The following is a 27,627-nucleotide window of genomic DNA, read 5'->3' on the forward strand; positions in this document are numbered from 1 at the left end:
CCTCTCTGGGCCTAAGTTTCCACAAATGCAAATACTGATGTTAAGACTGACTTCCCGGAGCTGTGGACGGGGAGACGGAGGGGCGTGACACAGTGCACTGGGTGGTGCTGAGCCAACGCCAGTCATTTCTGCCTTTACTCCTACGTGCCGGTAGCCTGTGCGTCTGAGGGCTCGCTTCTGTGAAGTGAGGGTGTCATGCTGGCAGTCCTGGCTGCCACATCAAGCCCCAAACAAACGTCCTGCTTCCCCAGAGACACAGCCGACTTCCGAATGCCCCCGGGAGCCCACCAGGCCCCCCGCATCCCAGCCTGCAGCCCCTTCCCCCAGGTCCCACTTCAGTAAGCTTGTGAAGCAAATGGTTCTTTTCCTCCTGAGGCTTTTATAGCTGCAGGACTCCAGGGGAAATGTCTCGGCTAAAGTGGGCCTTAAGACACCCGGTGTTGGATCTGGGAGGTGCCTCTTCTGAACACATTTTCCCCCTCGGCATTGCTATTTTTAACGCTCAGCAGAATGTTGAAAGGGCGATTCAGAGAGAAGGCAGGAGAGGGGCTCATTCTCCATGCCAAGGACTGGAAGCTCCTGCTTCCTATTTATTCCAGCCCGAGTCCACCCTCCGAGTCTTCCCAGCAGGGAAATTCATGAGTGCTTCTGAAGAATCACCCCGCTTACCCGACCCGTCAGAAACCTGATACAGGCCGGTGTGCCACCACGGACGGGGGCGGGGATGAGCGCACAAGGGGAGGCTGCATGCTGGGTATTCGCCCAGACTCTGCTGTTTTCATAAGGCCTTCAGTGAAATTTCCATTATTTCAAAATGGAGATAAAAGCTCTGAAATTTGCTACTTTCAAACAGTGAGGGCTCGGAATCATCTCATTACCTTTCTTTCCTTCCCTTTTGCCCGCGTAGTTTCAGGTGGTGAGATAAACAATTGGGATTTGCACCTCGATGTGTCCTCTCAAAGGGAGGTCCCTCCCCCAGCCCACTGCTGTCCCAGCACAGCTGCCACACAGATCAGTGGTTTTTCTGGAAATTGCACGTTTGAGCCAGAGCCATTATTTGGCCGCAGCAGGTGGAGGAGGCCCTGCCCACACGACTCCCCTCACAAGCGATCCTGCACACAGAGCGATGGTCTCCAGCCGCGGGCCGTGTGGACCAGTAATTACAAAGCAGGAGAGAGAGCTTCACGCTTGTATGTACTAGCTGGGAGGAGGCGTCCGAGTGGAGACCTTTGAATCAAAGGCTTCGGGTCCCAGCTCTGCCCCTGACTGGCTGTGTAACCTCGGACAAATTATGTAACCTCCGAGCTTCGGTTTCCTCACCTCGGAAATGGGGTTAATATTGATCTCACTCATGTCATGACTGGCTTCGGTCTTTCTGGGTCCTAACACTGCCTTCTCACCACACAGATCTGCCTTTGGAATGAAAATCTTCTTCCCTTACTCAAATATTCTTGACCCTGGTGGGTCAAGTTTGGCCCCAGGACATAGGTTTGGGAGTTACTGCTTTTAAAATTAGATTGGGGACTTCCCCGGCGGTCCAGTGGCTAAGACTCTGCGCTCCCAATGCAGGGGGCGGGGGGCACGGGTTCGATCCCTGGTCAGGGAACTAGATCCCGGATGCCGCAACTAAAGATCCTGCGTGCTGCAACTAAGACCCGGCACAGCCAAATAAATAAATATTTTTAAAAATAGATTAAATTAAAATTCAAATGGAATGTGGACGACTGGGCGGACTGGCCCACCTCAGGCTCCCCGCACAGGGCCCACACAAGCCAGATTCACAAACAGCCGGCCCTCGGAGGCCTGGGTTTTGACCCCTGGTCGGGAATGTCCCTTCCTACACGTTAGGCACGATCCCCGTTTAGTTGCCTGCTCTCTGAGTGGCTCAAAGGGCCAGGAGGCCATATTTTAGAACGAAGCCAGCGTCCGACCGCTCAAGCACCAAGGAAGCGGGGGAGGCCACTGGGGGGGCCGGGCACCCGCTCCACTTTGCAGGGCCCGTGGGCAGCCAGCAACTCCCTGGTCTCAAACTCCTGACACAAGCGGGAGCTGAGGCAGGAGAGCAGCACAGTGATGTGCTCAACCCCGAGGACCATCCCTTCCAGGCGCCCAGGGGGCCGCCTGTCCCCGGGGTTGCTGCCCCCCAGACAGAGGCTAGTCCCATCAGCGGGTGACCCCAGGCACGTGCCTGCGTGTGGGCGAGCCTCAGCCCGCTCCCCCGCGATACGGGAGCTGTGCATGGGTGAGCACATGACACAAGCCCGGCACGGAGCGTAAGGGCCCCGTCACAGGCAGGGGGTGAGGGGAGGGGCTTGGTTCGCTGAGCAGCGCCTTCACAGACCAACCCCGGTCTCTGCACGGACCCGGCGTCAAGGTGCGCCGTCGTTCATGCCGAACCCTGGGGTCTGGTCCCAGAGCGGGTGACGGTGACACCGCACACCCCCCAGCGTATCTCCCCTGAGGCCGCCTCCCCCTGCACGCTACACCTCCTGGGCTGGTCTTGCTTCTACAGAGGGCCGCGAGCTCTGCTTGAGGGCAGTAGCCCACCCCTGGCACAGCGGTGCCTCCTGACCTGCCCTCAGTTTACCCCTTGCCACTCACCTCTACACTGTGGCCGGAGCAAACTACCGGCTGTTCTGCAAATAGGCTCTTCATGCCGAGATCTTCACCCGTGCTGTTCCCTCTGCCACGAACCCCCTTCCTCTGATCCCCCTCCAGCTCCCAACCCAGTGGACATGTGGCCTGGCCTGAATCCATTCTTCCATCCTCGATCCTATCCACCCCGCCCCCCAACAGAACTGCCCTTCTCTGCTCTCAGGCCATGAGGTTGGGTAGGACTGATGCCGTCCACTTTCCTGGACCAATAACCCAGACTGTCAGCCGGTAAGAACCAGCCCTGAGACTTCTGTTAGGAAGAGGTGCTGCCTTTCCACCGCAGTTGCTCATGTAAAGCTGCTGGTGGTCAGCTTTGCCTCCACTTGGGGAGAATTTGGTTGGGAATGAGGCCAAACCAGGGGATATGAGAGGTGGGAAGAGAGATGGTGAACAAGACTCTGCGCCCCTGGACCCAGCCATGCCTGAAGCCTTTAGTTACACTCACCAATAAATCCCTCTTTTTGCTCAAATCACTTTGAGTTGGGTTTCTGTCACTTACAACCAAAAGAGACCTGGCTGATACACACAGAGTTTCATCTGGTCAGCTCCTCTGCACACGTGGGTACAGCTCAGGCAGCACCGCCACCCACTCCTTCCCACCCAATCCTGAAGCCAGACAGCATCTCACACGTCTTCAAGTCCCCGTCACCTCGCACAGAGCCTCGGCTGAATGGTGGTAAACGGCCGAGGCAGAGCTAAAGCCTGCATTTCCCCCCCGGGGCTGGCGCCTTCCCACCCCACCAGCCCCGGCTGCCCCAGGTCTTCAGAAAGACTCACCTCTGTCTTATTCCGTGAGAGTGTGCTGCTGTCGATCCGGCCCAGGGACACGTTCGGCAGGACAAGGTTGAGGACTTTCACAGCAAGGACCTAGGTGGGAGGGAAGCCAGGGTGAGCGCAGTGGGACCCCCACCCGGCTGCCCTCGGGGCCAGCTCAGGAGAGGGACACCCAGACTGGACCTCAGCCAGGCCTGGTCCCGGGCTGGGCACCCAAGGACCCTCCTCTCTCCGACCAGACGGCCTCACTGGTCTGGCCCTGGGCCACTGTGGGTGAGCCGGGCGAGGGGAGGCCGTGTGGTGACAGCGGGACACCACATGTGTTTTTTGCTGACCCTGATTCTGTGCAGTTACCCTCCCTAGATCCCTCACGGGTCATGATCTTGAATGATGTGCAGGACCTCCTAGCCGAGTGCTTGCGCACAAGCACCTCTCAGAGGACCTTAAGAAACACGGCAGGAGCAGACGCACCCGGTCACCCGAGATGAGGCAGGACACGCTCTGATCCGGAAGCGCCTGCTGACTGTCTTGGGGCACAAACAGTCACTGGGCTGATTAGACACGGCGCCGAGGGAGACACCGATCTGACTGCTGGTCGTGTGGCCCCAGGTGTGTGGATGGAGCTGCACATCACCGAGCCTGTCCCCTTAGCTCCCCACGGGACCACGGTGAGCAAAGGCACCGGCACACGGGAGGTGCTCAACGCGTGCTCCTTGAATATGGTCCTGGCTCAGGTCCAGGCCTTCCCACCCCCTCCTGCTGGATCTGGTGTTTACCCAGGAAAAGCGTGAACCTGGATCTCACACGTCTGCCTGCAGAGGGGGGCTGTTCCCGTTTCTGGGCTGTGCAGACACCCGGGGATGAGAGATGCTATTTCAAAAGCGAGCTGAGAAACGCTGAAATTAGAATTGCACGGAAGGTGGCGAGCAGTGACTCCTCGGTCTGCGCGGAGGGCGTGTGTCACAGAGCTGACAGGTGCTGCCTCTTGGCACCCTGCATCCCGGGAGGGCACACACATCCACTCAGTGACAACCCCTGGGTGTGCTGGGCACGGTCCCAGGCGCCCAGTCTTTTAATCTTGACGCAAATGCTGTGAGGTGAGGGTTTACCCTCGTGTAACAGACAAGGACACTGTCTGTTACACAGAGGCTCAGTGCCACTGCACACGGCCAGCGGGAAGTGGGCAGGGGCCTGGGATGCAGCTGCCCTCTCTCTTCCAGCAACAGTGGCCCAAGGGCAACGTTATTAGGGAAAACGACGTGGATCCCAAAGCTTGTAAAACTGATCCTAGACTTTCCGCTGTCCTTGATGCCCTGCCACGGCCTCCTGAAGGACACGGAGCCTCTCAGCTGACTCCACGTGTGACCCTGCCAGGCCCAGGAGTCTGGGGAGGCCGTGTGTGATGCAACCAGACCCTGCTGCCCACTTTGGCCCGTCTGCCTGCCTCGTCCAGCACGGACTCCTCAAGGACACGGCTCTTTCTCGGCAAGTAGCTTCCTACCCACTCCCCGATCAGATAGCCGACAGCAGGAAAAGGCCCAGGGACACACCGCCTGGGCACCTGCCCCGTGGCAGGCGTGAAGGCAGAGACTGTACAGGGTCCACTCCACTGTCCAAGCCGGGCACCGTTTCTGCGTGGACACGGGCACGCTGCCAGCTGTTCATGGAGGGTCAGACTCACCTTCACCCTTGTGGTCTCTGCTCCCACCATGGGCACCTCTCAACCCAAACATTCACACCCCAAAGTGCCAAGGCCTCTACCCCAGGAAGAGACACTGACAGCTCAGGCTCCACGAGGATCAGGCCAGGCGGGCCGAGACTCATGCCGTCCTCATTCTAGTTTCCCGGGGTGGGTGTGGGCACGAGGCAGCCAGGGGAGACGCTGCCTCTAGGAGAGGGCCACAGGGAAACCTGCCCTGGCCTCCGTCCCTGAGCATGTAGTCTTCTCTGCATCACTAACAGGAACTCTGCACAGCCATGGGAAGCTTCAAGAGCCTCACGGGAAACAAAGAGGAAGAGAGCCGTTTCTGGACAAGCATTTGCTTTACGAAAAGAACAGTGCAAGGGTCCGGTCCCTGGAGGCACCAGATAATGCACAGCAGTTCGGCTGCCCCCTCACCTTCCTGTCCCGGTACAATCGCCGAGTTCCGGCGGGGCCTCTCCTGCTGCAGCTCCGACAGCCTATGGCCCTGAGCCCCTGGTCTCCACAGAAGACGGCGCTTGGTTTTGAACCCCGCTGGTGTACTGGCAGCGGGCGTGGCCCCCGTCAGGCCCTGTCCCTTCCTGATGTTCCATGACCCCTGCTCTACGTGTGGTCCTCAGACCAGCAGCACCGGCAGCTGCCAGGCATCAGGCTCTGCATTTTCACGGGACCCCCGGTGTTCGTGTGTGCCCTGAAGGTGGAGGGGCAGGTAGCCTGAGTCAGAGAAGCACCACCCTACGAGGTTCTGCCTGACCTGCTCTGAGCTGTGGCCCAGGTGGTGCAGTGTCCCCGACCCCCACAGCGCAGGACCAGGGACACGGACACACCTAATGTGTAAGCCTCTCTTTCAAAGGAGTCACAGTGAGACATCTTTGCACCACCCTGACCCTCAGCTCTTCTTCTAAACCAGCAGAGTAAATTCTGGCCACATTTCCAACAAGAGTCAACTGGGTAGAGACAAACCTTTGATGGCAATAATGTCACAGCTAAAACAATCAGGTGTTTCTTAGCCTTTTCCCCGCAAACACCAGAGAAGGAAAAGAGGCGGCACGCGGGGAAGGATGCTCTGAACGGTTGCTCGGCACACTCACTTTCCCTGCTGCTCTTTTAGGGTTGGTCTATTTCATTAGCTTCTCCGTTAGGAAACGGAGCAGCGGGAGTGGTGGATCAAGGAAGATGAGGTTCAGGAGGGGGGCTGAGGTCACGTGGTGAGGAGGCAGGGGGATCGGAGGGAGCCCAGCAGACCCCACGCCCGAAAGAGCAACTTGTCCAGGTTGCTGCTGCTTCCTGCCGTCATCTCCCCGCGAGAGCCCCGCACCTGTGTCCACAGGAAGAAGAGTGAGGGGCAGTGGCTCACCCAAAAAGGGAGTGGGATGCAAGACACTGTGGATCTTGATGCCATTCTGAGCAAGTGTTCTGAACTCTTCGGACAACCCTGCAGGGGCGTTGGAGAGAGCCCCAGATCCAGCTCAGGAGAGGGGCGACCCCTGCCGGGCCCCCTGGAGGAGAGACCCCACCCTCATCGTGACTTCAACAGGCTAAGTCAGGTCTGTGCCACCACACAGGTCCCAGTGACCCCGACTCAACGGGGGCCCCAGGGCATATCGCCTGAGGACAATTTGGGGGCCGAGACCCATGACGACTTACACACAGTCACTGGACCCCAGCCCTGGAAAGGGAAGGTAATGAAGTGGGGGAATCGGTCCTGGAGACTCAGAGCTGGGCAAAGTGGGATTCGAACTGTGGTTCTGAATCCCGGAGAAGGTCTACGATCCTCAGTGTCTCCATTTCTAAAATGGAGAAAATGAAACGAAGTTTGATGGGCTGCTAAGAGGCTGCGTGACACCTAATTCCTCCAGAGCTCGTCCCTAACCGCCCTCTGGTTTCCGGCCCCAAGGAGAAGCTCCACCAACACTCCTTGGTCGACTGAGCAAATGCTGATGTCATTCAGAGTGGGGACCCCAGGAAGGAGGTGACCTGCGGAACCAGGTGACAGCTGGAGCCCCAAACTACCTCAGTGACAAAAGAGGATGACTCTCCGGGAAGTGAGGTCCACCCCTGACAAGCAAGCGAGCGGACGGTCACGTGTCCTTGGCCTGCCCTTGGGGCGCCCCTGGGTTAACTGCAGCCCCATCGCTTTAAGTGCTAGTGACTTGCACAAATGTCTCTATTGATCCAAAAGGTTTTAATGGCTCCCGCAGATCATTTTTAAGCTTCTGCCACTGAAAGACTTGACACGAGGGAAGTAATTACACTCACTTTTATACAGCAGCTCAACAGGCTGACCCACGCACAGGAGGCCAGAAGTGCAGGCCTCCGTGGGCGCAGGGGCGCATGGCCGGGGCACAGCCCAGAGTTTCTGGGGTGGGGCAGAGTGCATGCACCTCCCGGCAGACGATAGGAAGCCCGCACGCCTTACAGAGGTAACAACACGCCTGGTGCATCACTGTTGCCAGATTCAGGGGCCAGTTTATGACCTAGCTAAGCCCTGACTCCTGAGTCTAATTTTACCTGAAGTTTGAATGAGTGGCCACTCCCCAGACCCCTTCCGTGTCCCTTCTCCACCCCCTGCTCCAGGGCCTTCCGGACTCCGGAAGCAGAAGAGTGACATTCAGAGGGGAAGTGGGCTAGAGTTGATCCAGGGCAGTCTGGGGGGAAGGGAACACCCTGCCACGCCTGCCGCCTGAGCCAGAGCTCACGCTGACCTTCAGCGAGACAATCAGCCTCGTTTCCTCGTCTGTAAACGGGAACGGGCTGGTGACGGAGGGGAAATAAGATGGTACGTGTCTGGCATGAGTGCTGGGTATACAGCGGCCACTCAAGCCCCACCTGGCCAGGTGCCCTGGTTGGCGGGCGGGACGGGGGTGGTGGTGGTGGTGGAGAAGCATCCGGAAGCACTGGGATGGCTCCTGCATCTCGGACCTGACCCCAGGGGACAACCTCCAGGCAACAGGCAGAGAAGGTCATTTAGAGGATTACCCTCTGGGCAGCCTGAGTCCCCGCCCTGACCCCGGGCAGAAATCCAGGGGGATGTCGGGTTTTTCCCCAGAGAAAGGACTGGGTTAACCTGCAGCCCCTCCTGCGTGTCGCCCCGGGACAAGGCCTGGCAAGCTCAGGGTGTGACACCTGTTCCCAAGCGTTCCCCCGTGTGCCCAGGGCTGGCTGCAGTGCTGCCTTCCCCAGAGCATGCCCGGGGGCGTGAGCCAATCCCCAGGAAACCTCCCATTGACCACTGAGACTTGTTCTCATGCACAGGGCTTTTGTTTCTAAATTTCTCCTGCTTCCACCACGATCTGAACACAGACAGCATTTGGGACCAGGAGACTCTGTCCTCCTTGTCTGTTCTCCAGGCTAAATATACCCCAGCTTGTTGAAAATGGAGTAAGAACCAGATGTGCGGGATCTGGGGTGGGGGGGTGGTCTGGCATTCTCACGTTTGGAGCGGGGAGCTGTCATCTTCCACAAGCCCGTCTGTGCTCCAAGCCTTGGGTATCTCACACTGGCTGGCTATAATGATTTTCAAAACCTCCCCATCAGGTACTGGCTGCCATGAAACAAACCTCTGACCTGTCAAGCAGCCTCGCTCTGGGAGAAGAGTCACAGAACAGGACACTGCCCTGTGCTCTGTGCCGTGACAGTGTGACTCCACCCAGGGAAGGGTCCCCTCCTCCCCCTCAGCCAGGGTGGTCTCCAGGAGGCTGTCTGTCTTTGGGGTCCGTAAGAGTGAACCACTGGGAAGACCCAAAGGCCAGTCAGTGGGGCCTCACCTGACCCAGGGCCATCCCCATAGGGCGCCTGCCTCACCTGACCCAGGGCCATCGCTGCAGGGGGGCCTCACCTGACCCAGGGCCAGCCCCATAGGGCGCCTCACCTGACCCAGGGCCATCCCTGCAGGGTGCCTCACCTGACCCAGGGCCAGCCCCATAGGGCGCCTCACCTGACCCAGGGCCATCCCTGCAGGGTGCCTCACCTGACCCAGGGCTATCCTGCAGGGGGCCTCACCTGACCCAGGGCCATCCCTGCAGGGTGCCTCACCTGACCCAGGGCCATCCCTGCAGGGGGCTTCACCTGACCCAGGGTCATCCCCATAGAGTGCCTCACCTGACCCAGGGCCATCCCCATAGGGTGCCTCACCTGACCCGGGGGCCATCCCTGCAGGGTGCCTCACCTGACCCAGGGCCATCCTGCAGGGGGCCTCACCTGACCCAGGGCCATCCCTGCAGGGGGCTTCACCTGACCCAGGGTCATCCCCATAGGGTGCCTCACCTGACCCAGGGCCATCCCTGCAGGGGGGCCTCACCTGACCCAGGGCCATCTGTCCAGGGGGGCCTCACCTGACCCAGGACCATCTCCATAGGGCACCTCACCTGACCCAGGGCCATCCCCATGGGGCGCCTCACCTGACCCAGGGCCATCCCTGCAGGGGGCTTCACCTGACCCAGGGTCATCCGCATAGGGGGCCTCACCTGACCCAGGGCCATCCTGCAGGGGGCCTCACCTGACCCAGGGCCATCTGTACAGGGTGCCTCACCTGACCCAGGGCCATCCCTGCAGGGTGCCTCACCTGACCCAGGGCCATCCCTGCAGGGCGCCTCACCTGACCCAGGGCCATCCCCATAGGGTACCTCACCTGACCCAGGGCCATCCCCATAGGGCGCCTCACCTGACCCAGGGCCATCCCCATAGGGCACCTCACCTGACCCAGGACCATCCCTGCAGGGTGCCTCACCTGACCCAGGGCCATCCTGCAGGGGGCCTCACCTGACCCAGGGCCATCCTGCAGGGGGCCTCACCTGACCCAGGGCCATCCCTTCAGGGGGCTTCACCTGACCCAGGGTCATCCCCATAGGGTACCTCACCTGACCCAGGGCCATCCCTGCAGGGTGCCTCACCTGACCCAGGGCCATCCTGCAGGGGGCCTCACCTGACCCAGGGCCATCCCTGCAGGGTGCCTCACCTGACCCAGGGCCATCCCTGCAGGGGGCCTCACCTGACCCAGGGCCATCCCTGCAGGGGGCTTCACCTGACCCAGGGTCATCCCCATAGGGTGCTTCACCTGACCCAGGGCCATCCCTGCAGGGGGGCCTCACCTGACCCAGGGCCATCTGTCCAGGGGGGCCTCACCTGACCCAGGGCCATCCCCATAGGGCGCCTCACCTGACCCAGGGCCATCCCCCTTGGGCCTCACCTGACCCAAGGCCTGCAGCGAGGCCTTTCCTAGTCCTATGCGCCAAGAGGTATCACAAAGAAAAATGACCAAACTAAACCCCACCCTCAAAAACAAACAGGCCACCAAAAGAACAAAACAGGAAGCACAGAGAGCGCGTTCCCACGTGTGTGAAACACAGGGACCCACAGTGGTGTGCGCATCGCAGAGATGCACAAGCTCTGCTAAATGGCTGCCCGCCTGCAACCGTGAGGAGACTCCGCTCGTGCCCTTTCCCTCTCTCACATTTTGAACCGTATAGATACATTATTTTAAGAATGCGTCAATTAAATTTTAAACAAAGATTCCGTGAGACTCCTTCAGAAGGCTGTCAGGCGAGACGTGGAGGGTAACCCCGTGGTCCGGGGGTGGCAGACGAATCACAGAATGTCAGTCAGAACTGCCGAAGCCTGGAGCAGCAACAGATTTCATGGGGAGGATGTGTCCTCTGGTCTGGGGGCAACGGGCAATCTCATTTGTCTCGGTTAATGAGAGGAGACTTGCATCCCCCCCGGGGACAGCTGGCTCCTGATTTGACAAGGTGATCTATTAGCGGCAGGCTCGGAAGGTCACGCTGGTGGCCTTGCCCAGAAGTTCCCCCTTTGCCAGTGACTCGGGGGAAAGCTTGTGGGCTCCACTTTGGGGCCCAGCTGCCCTGATCCCCTGGTGCACTTCATCCAAAAATCCCCATGGTCCTGGACTGTTCCCAAAGGGAAAACATCCACTTTCTTCTCTGGGGAAACACCCTTGACGGAGAGAGGAGAGGACAGCCCCAGATCCCAATCCACCACACTGGGGTGTGGAGCTGGAGAGTCGCTCGTCCCTTCCAAGCCTCAGTCGTCCCGACCGTAAAACGCAGGCCTCGACCTCTCCTGGGGTGAGGGCGGGAGCCGAGGGAGATGATTCACGTGTGAGCCCAGCACGCGCCCGGCAGTCAACGGGCAGAACGAATCACGAATCAAAGCATGCAGCGCGCCGTGGGGACCCCCTCTTTTTGCGATCCTGGTCTTGCTTACTCTACTCGGACCAGGACCACTGAATGATCCTGACCCGCTCACTGCCTCACTCACCCCTCGTGCTCCTTTGAGAGTCCTGAGACCTGGCTCGGGGGCAGCAGTGCCCCCCAGCGACCAGGACAGACTGACCGTTGCTCGGGGAGACTCGGGGCTGGGATTCCCCACCCTCACCGGGTTACCCGTCTCTGAAACCTCAGGTCCATAATGTGTCAACAACCCGGCAGCCCTGCCGAGGCCACGAGTCCCATCTCCTTCCTCAGGGGGAGGAGGCCCAGCTCAACGCGGGAACCACTGGGTTGCGCCGCGTGGAACATTACAGCCAGAAAAACAGAATGGAGGATCCGACAGGTCAGAGGTGAAAGTGCTCAGGGATGGAGAGCACTACAGCCAAGGCGCCGGCGCTGTCCCGTTAGTAACTGCCTGCAGCTCCGCTGTCCGCATGCCGTGGCCGATGCTGGCCAACGGTCCCCGGAAATGAGCTCCAGCCCAGCACATGGCTTCTTAACAGAGGCCCCTTCGCTGGATTCCTAACCCACGTAACCTTTCCTCCTTCTAACGTTCACCAGAGAAACATGCACAAGCAGGAAGTCATTTTTCTTTTGCCTTTGGGAAAAAAAGTACCTGACTTGAGAAACTACGGGATTCCAGGGGCAACAATGCTTGCTACTTGTCCAAACCTTATCACAACCGTGGGAGAAGCCCTTTCCCCCAGACTCTAGCTGTGAACGGACGCCCCGGGGCCAGGAAAGCTGCAGGAGTCTCATGGAACCGGAAGTCCCTTTACCTTGAAAGTCGTGGCAGACTCGGGATTGGCAAGAACCAGCGGGGAGATCAGAACCATCCCGGAGAAGTGGCCGGGCCTCTCTGCGGCCGTGAGGATGGTGATGGCACCTCCCTGCAATGAGAACGGGCAGCATGTGGGTGTGGGTGTCGCCAGCATGGGCTCTTAACCGCCCCATCGCGGGTCTCCTGCTGGGCTGCAGTCCCGGCCCAGAGCCCCAAGGACGGTACCTTGGAATGGACACCCTCAAATGTTGGATAAACTAGACCTGCAATTACTTGCTTTCACATGTTTTCTTCTCCGGGTTTTCCAACAGCAAACATTTCAGGGAGATCTAAATAAGGCTCCTGCTTGTGGGCTGCAAGTTAAACAATAACATGTGTCTATTTCATTTCAAGCCCAAAGCTGGCAGACTCCCAACTCACCCATTCCCTCAGCCTTAACAGGAGATCTGAAAAAATCTGATAAGAGACTGCTACACTTTTCTTGTTTTCCTGGTTCAGTAAAGGTCCCAGAAATTTAGGTTCCAAGAAAAATAGTTAGTGAGCGTGGGTGGTGCTGAAGGGATGTGGATTGGCTATTTGCTGAAGCTGAAGGTGACCTGAACCAAGGGCTGACACCACACACGCTTACGAGGGCCAGGCAGGTAACAGACGCACAGGAACAGAGCCCGACAGTGACCGGGCTGGAAGGGAGGGAAAAGTCACCCAGATTTCAAAACCAAGCAGCTCAAAACGTTCTTTGCCAGCCACTGGGGCAGAGGGTCTAGAGGCAGATCCGGCCTGGATGCTGCCAGTTTGAGAAGCCCTGATTTATACATTAGAGTTGGCTGATCCTTAGGGGGTTTAATGTATTTAAAAGGTGAATGGGATTTGGAATGACCTTTAAGGACTTTTCCTCTGGAACCCCGTCCTAATTCCCATGTGTACTGTGTGACTCTGAAACGGGCAGGACGCATAGGACCTGTGTATCTCCACAGGCTGACTGAGGGGCCCTCCTGCCCTGAGATGCGGCCGTGCAGGGAGAAGTGCCCTTGGGGCCCCACCATGAAGTGGCACCTTCCTGGCGCCTTGGGCCCTGAGGAAGGAACAGGCGGAGGTGAGCTTCTCTGGGGCTGCCTCCAAGATGCTGGCCCTCGTTTCCTGAGCATAAATTGTCTGGGAACTCCCAGAGGGGGCCGTGCTGCCCAGGCAGCGCGCAATGGGGCCAGAGGCAGGGCGGCCCCCTGCATCCCGGGACCCTCACCCTCCACCCACTGCAAGGCTGGGGCTGGGGCCCGGCTTGACTTAGAGGGCTCTTCCGTGGTCTACTCACCATGGAGTGGCCCAGGAGGAAGATGGGAAGCCCCGGGTGGTCCTTCTGCACAACGTCCACGTGCTGCAACACGTCCCTGATGAAAACCTGGAAGTCAGACACCACCATCCTCTCCCCCTCGCTCTGCCCGTGGCCGACTGGGAGAGAAGAGGAAACAGAACCAGTTACCAGAGGCTGACTCCTGCCAAGCCCAGGGGTCTCCTCACGGAATTATGAGCCACTCTTTAGGGAGGACCCACCAAGCCCTTCCAAGAACTCTTGACCGTGGGAACTCTTCTCCCCATTTTACAGACTAGGAAGTTGAAGCACAGAGAGGTTAAGGAACGTGCTGAAGATCACACAGCCAGAAGTCATGAGCCAGGATGTGAACATCACAAAGCCTGTCCACGCAGCCAGGATGCCTTCCTTGTGGCCGTATCCCAGGAAAAAAGAAAGGACAGGCACGTGGAGTCTCACTAGGCCTCGTTTCTCCCCAAGTGGCCAGAAACAAGACGGATGAGGCTTGGAATTCCCTGGGCTTTCCCAAGTCCTTGAGCCTCAGAGTTGTGTTTCCAAGCGTTAGCTTTTCACCAGGTAAAGTGCTGCATCCTGTCGCCTCCCTTTACAGCTCTTGGTGAAGACAGTACAACAGACTTGACAGTCAAGTGCACCTGCCAGAACCTTCTCAGCGAAGCAGCCGTAAAACTAGGTCATGCTCCCTCCCTCCTGGATTGTACTGCCTGTCCCATATCCGTGCTGTTCACTTCCCTGCGTTCTTTCTGAGGGTCCCTCCATGCTCCCCTCTCGGAGGGACGTCGGTCGCCATAGAAACCACGCAATGTGAGGGTTTGAAAATTGCCAACAAGGAGGAGCTCCCAGAGCACACAGAAGCACAGCAAGCGGACCTGCCCAGAGCTGCAGTGACCACGCCGTCCGCTTCACGGATGGAGAGTGGAGGGGGTGCTCACAGCGGCTGGAACGGCTGGCCACCCAGACCTCACACTCGGAAACCCTCTGTGTGGTCAGACCACGAACTCCTGTTTCCTACTGTCCGTCCCCCACGAGTGCCCATCGCACACAGCCTTCTGTCACTCTCTCAGCGGCACCCTCAGTCCCCTTAAACTCATTTTTATTTTTTTTATTGTGATAACACAGCATCTTCGCCATCTTCCAGTACAAGCTCAGCAGTATCGAGCACGTTCACGTTGCTGCACAACCGTCGCCACCATACGCACCCCCAGAACCTTCCCACCTTCCTCAGACTAAAACCTCATGCTCCTGGCGCAGGCTGAACTGCATCCCCCTTCCCCACTCCCTTCACGTGCTGAAGTCCTAATCCCCACAGCTCAGAACATGACTGTATTTGGAGACAGGTCTTTAAAGAGGTGATTAAGTTAAAATGAGGTCGCTGGGCTTGCCCCTAACCCAATCTGACTGGTGTCCTTGTAAGAGAAGGAGATTAGGACACAGACACACACAGAGGGACGCCCGTCTGCAAGCCCTGGGGAGAGGCCTCAGGAGGAACCAGCCCTGTCGACACCTTCATCTTGGACTTCCGGCCTCCAGAACTTTCAGAAAATAAGTTGCTATCGTTTACGTCACTCAGCCTGGGGTACTTTGTTATGGCAGCCCAAGCTGACTGATACACCCACTAAACAATACTCCCCCTACCCCACCTCCCGTCCTTGGAAAACAGCTCAGTAATGAAATGGCCAGAGTATTATGTTTAATACTGCCATTTAAAAGATAAATTTATTTATTTATTTATTTATTTTTGGCTGCATTGGATCTTCGTTGCTGTGCGCGGGCTTTCTCTAGTTGCGGCGAGCAGGGGCTACTCTTCGTTGTGGTGCACAGGCTTCTCATGGCGGTGGCTTCTCTCGTTGCGGAGCACGGGCTCTAGGCATGTGGGCTTCAGCAGTTGTGGCTCACGGGCTCCAGAGCGCAGGCTCAGTAGTTGTGGCGCACGGGCTTAGCTGCTCCGCGGCATGTGGGATCTTCCCCGACCAGGGCTCAAACCCTGCACTGGCAGGCGGATTCTTAACCACTGCGCCACCAGGAAAGCCCCAGAGTATTATGTTTAAAGTTCGAGTTATTACAAATACGTGAGCATTATTTTCTCTGTGTGCTTATGTTACTAATTTGATATACGATTACATTCATTAGTTTCAAAATAAATTTGTTCACAACTATAGATTTTGCTGTTTTACTTTTCACTTTCTTTTGTGAATATGTAAACATTTACCTGGCTCAAAAGTTAGAAAAATAAAAAAAAAGATTCATCCAGGGACATCTTGCTGCTGCTCCTGCCTCCTCTACCTCTCCCCTCTCGCGCCCCATGGCTCATCATTTTGACTATCCTCTGTTTTTTCTTTCAAAGCAATTGTTTTTGCAAAAATAGTTATTTATTTATTTTTACATAGAAGGTAGCATGCTACAGGCCCACCCTATTCTGCGCCAGTTTTTTCCCCTTTTAACGTATTCTGGAGGTTATTTTGTATCACAAACAGGCCAAGAGCTCTTCCTCTGTCTTAGGGCTGTGCAGCGCTCCTCTGTGTGGGTGGAGTACAGATTATTCTGGCCATCTCTCATCAAAACCCATTTGTGTGACATCCAACCTCTCGTTTATTAAACATCGGACTGTAACAAATCACTGGGAATGTTTTATGCCATCTTTGTGAAGGTGTGCCTTCAGGGTGTATGTCTAGGTGGCAAGGTTGTTTGGTTGAAAGGTGCATGCAGGTGCCATTTCAGTAGAAGTCGCCCACTTGCCGTCCACGTGGGATGTGCTGAGTTGAATCTATCAGCCTCCCAACAAAGCAGGTCGTTCAGTGTTTGTATTCTTGCCCTTAAGACAGAGGAGAAAGTATAGGTCGAACATCTCCTTACATTTCAAGACTCACTTGTATTTTTTTTCTGGTAAACTGAGAATTTCTGTCTTTGCTTGCAGGGTTTTGCATTTCTTGATATTTAAGAGCTCTCTGTACATGAGCTAGTCATTTGTCCTTTGACTTGATGTTGTGTTTAAGCTACAGAAGATTTTTATTTGAAAAACTTATCAATCTTGGGACTTCCCTTGTGCTGCATTGGTTAAGAATCCGCCTGCCAATGCAGGGGACACGGGTTTGATCCCTGGTCCCAGAGGATCCCACATGCCGTGGAACAACTAAGCCCATGCGTCACAACTACTGAGCCTGTGCTCTAGAGCCCGAGAGCCACAACTACTGAAGCCCGCGTGCCTAGAGCCCGTGCTCCGCAACAAGAGAAGCCACCGCAATGAGAAGCCCGTGCACCACAATGAAGAGTAGCCCCCGCTCGCCGCAACTAGAGAAAGCCCGCATGCAGCAACAAAGACCCAACGCAGCCAAAAATAAATAAATAAAAAATAAATTCATTAAAAAAAAAAAAAACAGCTTGAGCACTAGTTGCTTTAAAAAAAGAAAACCCTTAAAAAATTATCAATCTTTTCTTTTTATGGCTTCTGAGTTTCGATTCTTAGTTATAAAAGCCTTCTCTACTCCAGGGGTATAAAGGAACTCAGCATTTTTTCTATGAGTTCCTTTATGGTTTCATTTCTTGTGGGCGGGGGGAAAACATATACATAACATAAAATTTACATTAACCTTTTTTTTTTTTTGGCCATGCCGCACGGCATGTGGGATCTTAGTTCCCCGACCAGGGATCAAACCCATGCCCCCTGCAGTGGAAGCGCTGAGTCTTAACCACTGGACAACCAGGAAGTCCTACATTAACCATTCTTAGGTGCACAGCTCAGTGGCATCAAGTACATTCACACTTTTGTGCAACCATTGCCACCATCATCTCCAGATTTGGTTTCATTTTGTACATGTTAACCTTTGATCCACCTGCAGCTTATCGTGGTACCTGGTATGAGACACGATCTCTTTCCTGACAGTTCTTTTCTTCTTAAAATCGAGGTGAAGTTCACATAACGCAACGTTAACCATTGTAAAGTGTGCCAATTCGACGGCATCTTGTATATTCACAGCGCTGTTCAACCACCTCTACCAAGTTCCTAAATGGTTCTTAATTGTTCTAGTGGAATTTATGAAGAAGTCCCTCATCACCTCACTGAACTGTGGCGCCCCCCCCCCGATCCCATGTGAAGGTTCCCCAGACTGGAGCCTGGCCTGTTTTTGGAGGGCTGCTCGGTTCTGCTGGCCTGCCTGCTCACAAGTCAGCCCCCATGACGAGGGCGCTGCCGTGCTACCCGCCCGGGCCGCCCCGCAGGCCCTCCCGCGCTCCTCTCCACTGTCCCGTGGCTGCTTCTCTCCGCGACGCACGCTGTGCGCCCCGCCCGCGCCCACCCGCGCCCGCTCTCCCCGCTCTGGCAAGTTCCTCCCAGAGCTGCAGATCCGCCTCGTGAACCCCTGGTCAGAAGAATCCCCCGACTGTCCTGTTGACCCTCAAACAGCTTCCAAAGCGGCTCTGCTCCCAGGTTCCATTCACCTTCTGAATCATTCAGGCTCAAAACAGGCCTGCTATCTTTGACCTTCATTCTACCCTATGTCGAGCTGGTCCCCAAACCCTTCCAGACTTCTAGGTCCTCGGCCTCCTGGATCGGCCTGCTCCTTTGCATGCCTACGCCACTAGCAGGGGGTGAGACGCTCATCGCCTTTTCCCTGGCGACAGCTTCCCACCCAGCCCCCCGCTGCCCTAACCCCCTCTGCACCCCTCTGGAAGCTGCTCTGATCCTGCAGGGGTCAGAGTCTCCACTGTCTCAGAGCTCGGTCCGCGTGTGCCAGCCCAGTTTTCGGGGCCTCTGGTAAAGGCTCCTACTGGTCCTGCTCCCTCACTAGAAAGCACAATCGGAACCACACTCACACCTCCCCACCCGCTGTCCCTCAAAGCACATCCACGCTTTTCCACTGCACCTCTCATACAGCAGCCGCCTGCTGCGGGGCCCTCAGCCCTACACCAAGCCAGGAGCAAACCCTTCAAGGCCCATCGCCACTCCTAACCCTTCCACGGAGTCAATTCCCTCCACACAGGTGCAAGTTTCCCCTTCCCCCTCAACCAGGTCTTGCCTCTATCTCAGGTGAGCTGACCGGAGCTCTCCCCGCTTCTCTCCTCCAGCACCACTCCTCCCCCATGGACCGAGGGGCCCTAGAGCCCGGCTGACAAGCAGCTCTGATGGGTGGCTGGTGGCCCCCACTGCACTGCGCTGTGGGAGACTGGTGACGTCTGCCACGGGCTCGGGGAGGAGGCTGGGCCCGCATGTGCCCCACACCCGCCAGGGCTGACCTCGGGATCGAGGATCCCATTCTGTTCTTCCGCACATGCCTCAGGGCTCCTCGCAATGGCCTGGCATGGGGGGCAGGTGCCTGCTATACACCTGCTGAAATGAACTGTAGCCAGGATTTCCATAATGGCCACTCACCAGAGATTCATCTCCATCACCCTGGCCACACTGATGGATACATTTCCTTTCCCGCCACGTACACTGAGCAACAGTTCTGCATTTGCAATGAAAATCCTTTTCCTCATATTTTTTAAAAGAAAGAACCCTGCGCCACAGGCCTTAATCCAGCATATTTTTGTTTTGTTTGCCCTGATTCTGCTATGTACTGTGTTTTTTAGTTTCTGTATTTTGATGCTTTACCACCTGGTTAAAGCTGGCCCTGGAGGGACCACTGCTCCCAGGGTTAGCGAATTTCTAGAGACAGGAAAGAACTGGCCTGTGAGCTGGCCTTTCACATGCAAACCAACCCTCCCAGAGCCTGCATCACACCTCTCACTTTCTGGGCTACTCGCCTGCTGTCCTTGTCACCCAGGGCCAGGTACCGGACAACCAGGGCAGCCCCTGAGCCCGCGAGCCCACTGAAATTATTCAAACCAACCAATCCTCAGCCTGCTCAGCCCGCCTCACCATTCCTTCTCGTAGAAAATGCAGTAACGGCTCCCATCTATATTCCCCCCACTCCCTCTGCCTCCTGACCAGCCCTGGTGCTTCCCTGAGTGGCCCTGTATGGGGTGCCCTGCCTCCTTTCTAGGGAATTGTGAATATAATAAATTGTCCCTCATGACAGCCATTTCCGTGTCTGTGTGTCTCACCACATCTGATTAAAACCAATCCCAAGGACCCTTAAAACACTCTAGCGTCGTATTCCGTGCACAGTTAAGTAGTTAATAATTCTTTGTTGAATGATGAAATAATCCCCGTCTCTTTGTCTCATACAAAATATTTCTACCTGAAAATAACTTTCCACGGCACCACCGTGTGCTAAAGAGATCGTGAGGAAGTATCCAGAAAGCTGATGATCCCGTTAAAGCTGGAATAGGAAGAAATGAGCATCTGACTTCCCTTTTCTTAGGGAACCACTTCCACTCAGTACTCATTTTCTTAGAGAAGAGAAATCTGGTGAAATGTAGCCTTGAGTAAGGAAAGAGAGACAAAGCATTAAAAAACCAGTAATGACAACACCCCACATTTACGCAGCAGGTTGTAATTTGCACAGCCCTGTTCCCAGGGTTATTTCACGTGATCCTCACAACCCCATGAATTAGAGATTCTTTCCCCCATTTTCTAGCAGACAAAACTGACCCTCGGACAGACTGGATGGAGCTCATGCTCCCGGTGAGTTACAGGTCGAGCAAGGGCTCAAGCACTGATTTCAGACCCCAAATCTGGTGCTTTTACAGCCACTTGCCTTGCCAACAAGGAGACTCGCGGCACAGCTGGATGTGACCCAGGGAAGTCTGACTCCAGAGCCCGCCCCCTACACGGTGGTGACTCACACGCTGCCTCTGTGCTCTTCTATTCTACCCCTAAATCTGCCTCAAACGTTCTTCCTGTTTTAATCAGAAGAGATGGGTGCGTGTGACTGAAAACACAGGCAGGCATTCACACCAGGCCCGCAAGTCTAAACGATGAGATGGTTTCCTCCAGACGCTGGGGTACCAGGCTCCCAATTTTGCCATTTTCACAGCAAAAGCATGGCCACACGCCCTGTCTGGTGAGGGGTCCACAGCAGGGCCCTAAGTGCGGACCACACGCTCCCCACTGGGGGTTCTGCACAAACAGATTTCTCATTTCTCGCCTCTGCTCCTTTGGAGGCTCCAAGCAGACAGCATTTCCCTGACCCAGGCTCTAGGGACATGGCTTTGTCTCCCTGGGAAAATCTGACCAGTAAGAGGACGGACTTCCTTCCATCCCGCGGGGGGCTGGCCCTGCATTCCTGGCCGGCGCACAGGCCAGCACGAAGGAGGAGGGGGACTCCTGTGGGACGTGCGGTTCAGGCCAGCGAGACAGACGGTCACTGTGGCGCCTCTGGCCTCAAGCACCACAGGACTGGACGGGCAGGAGCCACGTGTGGGAATCACAGCCACACAGACCCAGAGGGAGAATAAAGCCACTTGGACGAGCTCTGGTGTAACAGAGCACTGTGAGGGGCCGGGAGGAGACCTGATTGAGCTCCCGTGTCCAAACTTAAAGGGCGCCACTAGCCCGTATATGTTACACAGACAGAAGCCGGTACAACCACTTTGGAAGCCTATCTGGCATCTCGCAAGGTTGGAATTCCATACTTTACAACCCAGCCATTCCACCCCCAGGCATTCATACACCCAAGAGAAATTCCTGTGCAGGCACCATAGGAGACGGGGTAACATCCTTCGCTACAGCCTGTTGTCACAGCTGGAGAATGGACACATTGTAGCTAAAGGGATTATTCTACAGTAGTGAAAAAATGAATAAACGAAAGCTACATGTAGGAAACTTAGAAACAAAATACAAAGTGAAAAAAAGAAAGTAAGGTATTCAAGTTTAGCCATTTTATAGAAAGCTAAAAAAAAAATCAAAAAAGAAAACGAAAAAACAAGCAAAAGCAAACTATATTTTTAGAGAGCCAAACCTATGTGATTAAAGCACAGAATAAAAAAGCAAGGGAATGAAACACAAATTTTAAGATGGTAGTTACCGCTAGTCACTTGCCCATCTGTAAAACTAGGAGACATCTCCTGACCTCATCGTAAAGCTGCTGGAATAAATGAACCAGAGCAGCACACCCGGCAAGTAGTGGGTCTTCACCAAACGCTCCCTTCCATCCCCACACAGTCTCAGAGGAGAAAACCCGTAAGTTGTCGTGGTGTTTAGGGCTCTTCCCCATCAGAGGTTCTTCTGCATGTCTAACCTGTATTTCTCCTCTGCATAATCATGGCTTGCTTTTGCCTTGGTTTCCTTCTAACTAAAAATAAATTTAACATCTAACAGAACTTTTCTCCTCAAAACATTAAGGTAGGTCTGTTCAGTCCCCACCAGATGACAGAAGCTCCCATGTGGCGCCTGACAGTTGTTTGGAGCTTCTGTAACCCACAGAAAAACATGAGAACTGGGCAACCCAAGTTTAACCTCTGTTGAAACTGCAACAAATGCTACTTTTAAAAAGCAAAGGAGATCACCCATGGTGAAGTGAACTGCTTTAGAAAGAAGCACAGATCCCTTTCTCCAGGACGGGAGACGCTGTATTGTTAATACTTAGGAAGCAGAACTTTCTGAAAGCCTTGGAGATGCCAGCAACTAAAACCAGCTGAAGTCAGGACCCCAGAGCTTTCAGAAAAGACAGAAGGTCGTCAGCGTTTCTCAACCACAGAGAGTCAATGGAAGCGACCACAGAGCGAGCGGGCAGGAGAAACGGCCCCCTCCGCCCCTGACAAAGGGCCAGCTCTGCACACTGAGGCCCCGGCAGGGCCTGGCAGGGGACAGGCCCTTACACACCTGGGTACTGAACCAACACTACTGCAAGTTCAAATTCAGATAAGATGTTACAAAGGCGAGAAGAGGAGCACATATTAGCTCCCGCCCCGTGCCAGCCCCTGGACCCGTGGCTCCTCCTGTTTGATGACAACAGTGCAAATCTCGAGGAAGAGTCACCACCCCATTTAAGGACCAGGAGAACCAGGGAAGGACGGGATATGGAGGACAGAGCTGAGCGTGGAGGTCAGGAGTCAGCTCCACCTCACCTCCCTGTGAGCTTGGGCAGGTGACTTCACCTCGGCCGGCTCAGCCTCCCCGCCTGCACAAAGGGGCGCTCGTGGACCCCACTCCACAGGGTGCGTGGGGAGTCAGGGAGAGTGAGGCACGGTGGTCAGCCCTGAATGCAGCACACAGCAAGCACTGAGTAACGGCTCACTGCATTGCTGGTCAGGTGAGGACGCAGGCGGGGACCCAGAGCAGCCCTGCGTTCTCTGGGCAGTGTTCCCTGCCGTTTTCAACTCCAGGACACACCAACTACCCCCAGGACACAGTGAAAGCACCCTCGATCCTCAAACCCGGCGTTAATCATGCATCAGCATCGCTACTGCACACGAGGCTATGAAATTAGGAGATGAGGATGAGGTCGGCGTGCTGGCAGGTCCGGGAATCTGGACCTTTCCTGTTGATTCCTCAAGCAGACGCAGGGGCAAGTATACCCCAAGTCTCTGCTTCTTAAGGAGCCATGGGGGTCCCGTGGGATCACCGCGTGGGGTGGAGGCTGGGGGCCTGGAGTCCGGCCTCAGGCATCCTCCACCCTCTGGTGTTGTCAGAGCAACAGACAAGGCAGCAGGAGGCCTTGTGCCAAGGCCATCGGCTGGACCGTGGGCGTCCTGCTGGCCCCGACCACCCCCCACCCCGGGCCTGCCCTTGAAAGGGTTAGAGATGGGCCACCTGGGTGCGAGGCGAGGCTCCCTGCAGAGGGTAGAGCTCGGTCCCGGGGGGAGCAGGCAGGAGGGTGGCGGTGGGGCCCCAGACGAGGGCGCCCGGTCCCCAGACGCCATGGGGCAGCGACTCTGGAGGGGCGGCAGCCACGGCCACGTGGGGCAAATTTAAATTCACTAAAGTGCAAACCGTCAAAACGCAGGTCCTCAGCCTCACCAGCCCCATCACGGAACGTTCCGTTAGGCAGCGTTGAAAACAATTTCTATTGCGGAGGTGCCATGTGGAATGAGGAAAAACACCTGGATCCGTTGGCCTGTATTTAAAATGTTACTTAAATAATAAAACCCTGCACCCCTCCTCTGATTACAGAAGTAACACACGTTCACGGCCGCTTTCTGGGGGAGCCAGGAAAGCGTCGGGCAGCCCGAGTACGGGTCACGGGACGGCTCTGGGGTCAGACGTCCTTGGACCTAACCCGGCCCAGCAGGGTGCAGCCTCCTGCACGGTTTCAGCTCCTCTGGGCCCCTGTCTCCTCACCCCTGCTCCCTGGACTGTGGGAAACGTGAACCGAGACCACCTGTGTGAAGTGTACAGGTCAGGGCTGGGCACAAAGTGGACGGCAAATATTAGCTGTGGAAATGAAAAATTAACCACAAAAAAGCAACGGGGACTTCCCTGGTGGTCAGGGGGTCCGGGTTCGATCCCTGCTCAGGGAACTAGAGCCCACAGGCCTGCCGCAACTAAGAGCCCGCATGCAGCAACTGAAGATCCCGCACGCCACAGCTAAGACCCGGCGCACCCAAACAAACAAACAAATAAATAAATTTTTTTTTCCTAAAGCAACAAACCAGTCCTGCCCTCGCCAAGCAGGAGTAAACACAATGAAAGTCTGGTCTCATTTCTGTAGCGGCCAAAGTGAACGGGACCAGCTGACCTGGGACACCCTCCAGCACACATCACTGGGAGAAAAAGAACTCAGATTGTGAGGGGTGCCTCCATTGTCACCACTGGTGTTTTTAGCAACCCATAAAACCATACTGTCTATTCCCTGTCCTGCCTGTGGCCCGGGTGCTACCCTGGCAGGGTCAGGGCCGGCTGGCACGGCCTCCTGGCTCTTCCCAGCCAGCCTGAGTTCTCGCAGACAAGACGAAGCCACCGCGTCCTCCGCCGGGTGAGAGGCTCACGCTGGGGCACCCATGGGCCTCCCAGTGGGGCAGAGGGTCCTGGTGGAGGTGGCCAGGAGTGCTTTCCAGCCAGAGCAGCCGGGAGTACAACCGGACTCCTCGTTCAGTCAACACCCTCATCTCCCATCCAGGCGGTACACGTCAGGAGGCGGTTGGGGAGGTCAGTCCTGCAGTTGACAAGAGTCCTCTGTAGGGGCTGCTGCAGGAAGAAGGTAAAAGCCGACCACTTCAACTGGAACACACGCTTCCTAATTACCTGTTGGGTGTCCGGTCTTGGCTAGGCTCTGGGGCAGGGGGCTGATTTTCAACTTAACACATAAGACTGTAATATTTCCCCCACTTTCACACAAAATGTATACTTGGGATTTATACTGACTGCATGATGTCCCATCAGGGGGATAAAAATCAAAACTCACTTTACTTTCAATGGTGGAGCACTGAGGTTGCCAGCAATGTTTGCTATTCTAAATAACACTGAGATGAACATCTTTTCACAGATATTTATACAACTGTCAGGATAAACTTGCCAAGATGGGATTTCTAGATCAAAAGATATGAATATTTTGGGGAGTCCCCATTTATAGAACCAAAAATGCATTCCAACTTGAGAATTTCCGTTGTCCCCAGCCAAGCACAGAAATTTGAATTTCCTCATGTCCTTGTCCACACCGGGAGTTACAGCTCTTTGTTTATTAGAGGAGGTAGCAAACCCACTTTCTTCCCATCACGGTACTTTGCTTCCAGGTAAAAACCCTACGGAAAGCTACTGTTTGGGTCTGAAGAACTTGTAATCAAATGTTTTTCTCTCCTCTTTTAAAGGCAGTTCATTTCTCTACCCGTGGTAGGGAGAGAGCCACAGAACACATAGTGACCCAAAGAATGGTTCGTAAGATAACCAGGGCTCTGGGCTGAGCCAGGTGGAAGCCCCCACTGCCAGGAGCAGCTGTGTGACTACTTGGGCCACACCAGGTGCCCCCAGAAGAGATGCGACAGAAAGCGCACACATTCCAGGTCCAGCAGGTTTCCCTGAGACTGTTCTGTAGTTTCTGCTTCCACTGAGTTCCCCTCAAAGCTCTTTTGGAACGAGGATGCCAGAATCCCCATAGATCCTCCCCACCTTCGGCCGCAATGTGATCACGCTACTTAAGATTTAGCCATCGGGGTTTCAAAGCCCGTTTCTAACGAAGGTCTGGCTTGCTTTCCGCGCTCCTGTGACAGTCCCCAATCGTGGGATTTCATGTTGCAGGAGTCCCATGAGCAACAGCATTCTATACTGAAGTGTAAGGACACGAGACCGAAGACAAGTTAAAAGTAGAGGAGCTGCATCCTTCAGCTAAAAGGCCACCAAAAATCATGTTCAGTCATCAGCCGACACAGTCCGCCAATGCTAAAAACGCCCTTGTGAGGCTCCAAGAGCAGAGAGTGTGGGACAAAAGGACACTCGGAGGGCGAAGGGCTCACAGGCGATTTGGTGCAGGCTGGACAGGACCTTCGTGCTGCCTCTCGGGGAATACCGTGTGATCCGGGAGGTTCTGCTTCTGTCTGTCTCTCTCTAAAAAAACGTGCATATGGCAGAAAGTCCAAGATCACAGCTTGCTGGCCTGGAAAACAGTTTGTTTCCCTCAACAAAAGCCATTTCCTCGTTTTCTGTTTGCTGATGGTCCAGGCTTCCATCATGGACACCTGGACCAACACGCTTTCATCTCCTGAACTCCTGCTGCACGAGCTCCCCTCGATGGGAGGAGAAAAGGGAGTTCCCTGCGGCATCCGTGCACAAGCTCGACTGTACGAAGGACACAAAGAGAGAAATTAATTTCTCTACTAATTGACAACAGCTTGAAAAAGGTATAAAGATGCCAGAATTCAGCATATGGGCTACGGAAACACATTTCGGCTCAGATATTTTTTTTTTTGAGCTGTTACAACATGCTTTATAATATAACCAGCTAAAAGGCTGTTAACGGTGCAGCGTTTCAGAAAGAATGCATTCTCAGGATTTCATATTTAGAGGGTTTATTTGAAAACACCCTACTCTCCACTGCATAAATAAGAGGAAGCATGACCAGAAGTGTCATAACTATGGCTCGTGGTGTCTAGCGAGATGATCTTCCTTTTGTATCAAGCTGCAGGATGACTGGGCGAGGCCGGTTCCCCCGTGCGATCAGCCACCCCTTCCCACACATCACGTTCCTTTCCTGTCTCTTGAGCAGGCAGGGCTCTGGGCGGCTCTGGGCAACTCTGGGTGACGCAGAATCACCCAGAACTACCAGACCTTTCACCCAGATCTCTCGATGAAAGCTGAACACATACAGAAAGTGCCCGTGGCTTATAAACAGGCAACAGCTGTGGGGCAGGGAGAGGCATCCTCAACAGCAACTCCAGGATGCGATGAGATCAAGGAATAGAAGTCTGTGACACAATAACAGGATGCTCCGCAAATTCCAAACAACGCTCGAGGCAAAGGACAGAGCTCCACAAGATCAGCAATCCCAAGAGCTTGAAAGTTCAGGAAAAGGTTTAATGTTAAAAAAAATTTAATATAATGTCCAAGGGATGGGCGACACCATGCCTGACCAGGCAAGTGCCCGACCTGACCCGGCTTTTACAGATACTTCCTTCTTAAACTACCTTCTCCGTGTCCTTAAGGTCAGCTTTATTTTTGTTAGAAGACAGATTAAATAGACCACGTTCTGACTCTCATGTTTTCCTCGACCCCATAAACCCCTCGACTGGCAGAGTTTCTGGAAGAAGAAAGAACACAGCTTTGGAAGCAGGTGTGGGTTCAAACCCTGCTGCGTTTCGGCTGTGAGCTCGGGCAACCGCTTCCCTGTTGTGGTCCTGTTTCTCCCATCAGTTAAAACTGCCCTGACTCTAGCCGGCAGGTGCTGGAGGATTAAACGAGAACGCAGATGAAAGCAGCGAACATCACCCAGCAAACGCTGCTCCTCTTCTTCCATGCTCTGCCTTTCGTCCTTGCGGTGGCAACTCTAGGAACGGGAAAGCCTGTCCGGGGACGCTTGAGTCCCAGCACGGGGTCTGCCCCCCTCTACGATGTGGCCCCCACTCAGGCCGAGGAGGCCTGAGCCTCACCCAGAGCGGCCCCCTTGGCGCCTGTCGTAGGGACCGGCTGTGGAGCATGGAAGGGGTGGCTGCACAGGGCACCACCTCCTACGAGACTGGCTGTGAAATCTCCTGCTTTCACCTACCCTGCTAACAAAGTGGCTTTGACTTTTCTGCAGCAAACGCAAAGAGCAGAGTTTAAACAGAACAGGAGGGCTTCCCTGGTGGCACAGTGGTTAAGAATCCGCCAGCCAATGAAGGGGACACGGGTTCAAGCCCTGGTCCGGGAAGATCCCAC

The 27,627-nt window shown here is 55.3% G+C and overlaps 1 protein-coding gene across 3 annotated transcripts in view; it reads right to left on the reverse strand.

Annotated features, from left to right (window-relative positions):
* Positions 1–27,627, reverse strand: part of MGLL (monoglyceride lipase) — a 102,010-nt gene that overhangs the window by 10,845 nt on the left and 63,538 nt on the right. For 2 of the 3 annotated variants that reach the window (XM_065885327.1, XM_065885326.1), the window contains exons 4-6: positions 13,449–13,585; positions 12,138–12,248; positions 3,433–3,522 (exon numbers count right to left, since the gene is read on the reverse strand). In XM_065885327.1, the coding sequence (XP_065741399.1) occupies positions 3,433–3,522; positions 12,138–12,248; positions 13,449–13,585 (338 nt within the window). The remainder of the gene's footprint in view (positions 1–3,432; positions 3,523–12,137; positions 12,249–13,448; positions 13,586–27,627) is intronic. The other variant, XM_065885329.1, reaches the window with a different exon arrangement.

Source organism: Phocoena phocoena, chromosome 10, assembly GCF_963924675.1.
Source record: "Phocoena phocoena chromosome 10, mPhoPho1.1, whole genome shotgun sequence".
Lineage (NCBI taxonomy): Eukaryota > Metazoa > Chordata > Mammalia > Artiodactyla > Phocoenidae > Phocoena > Phocoena phocoena.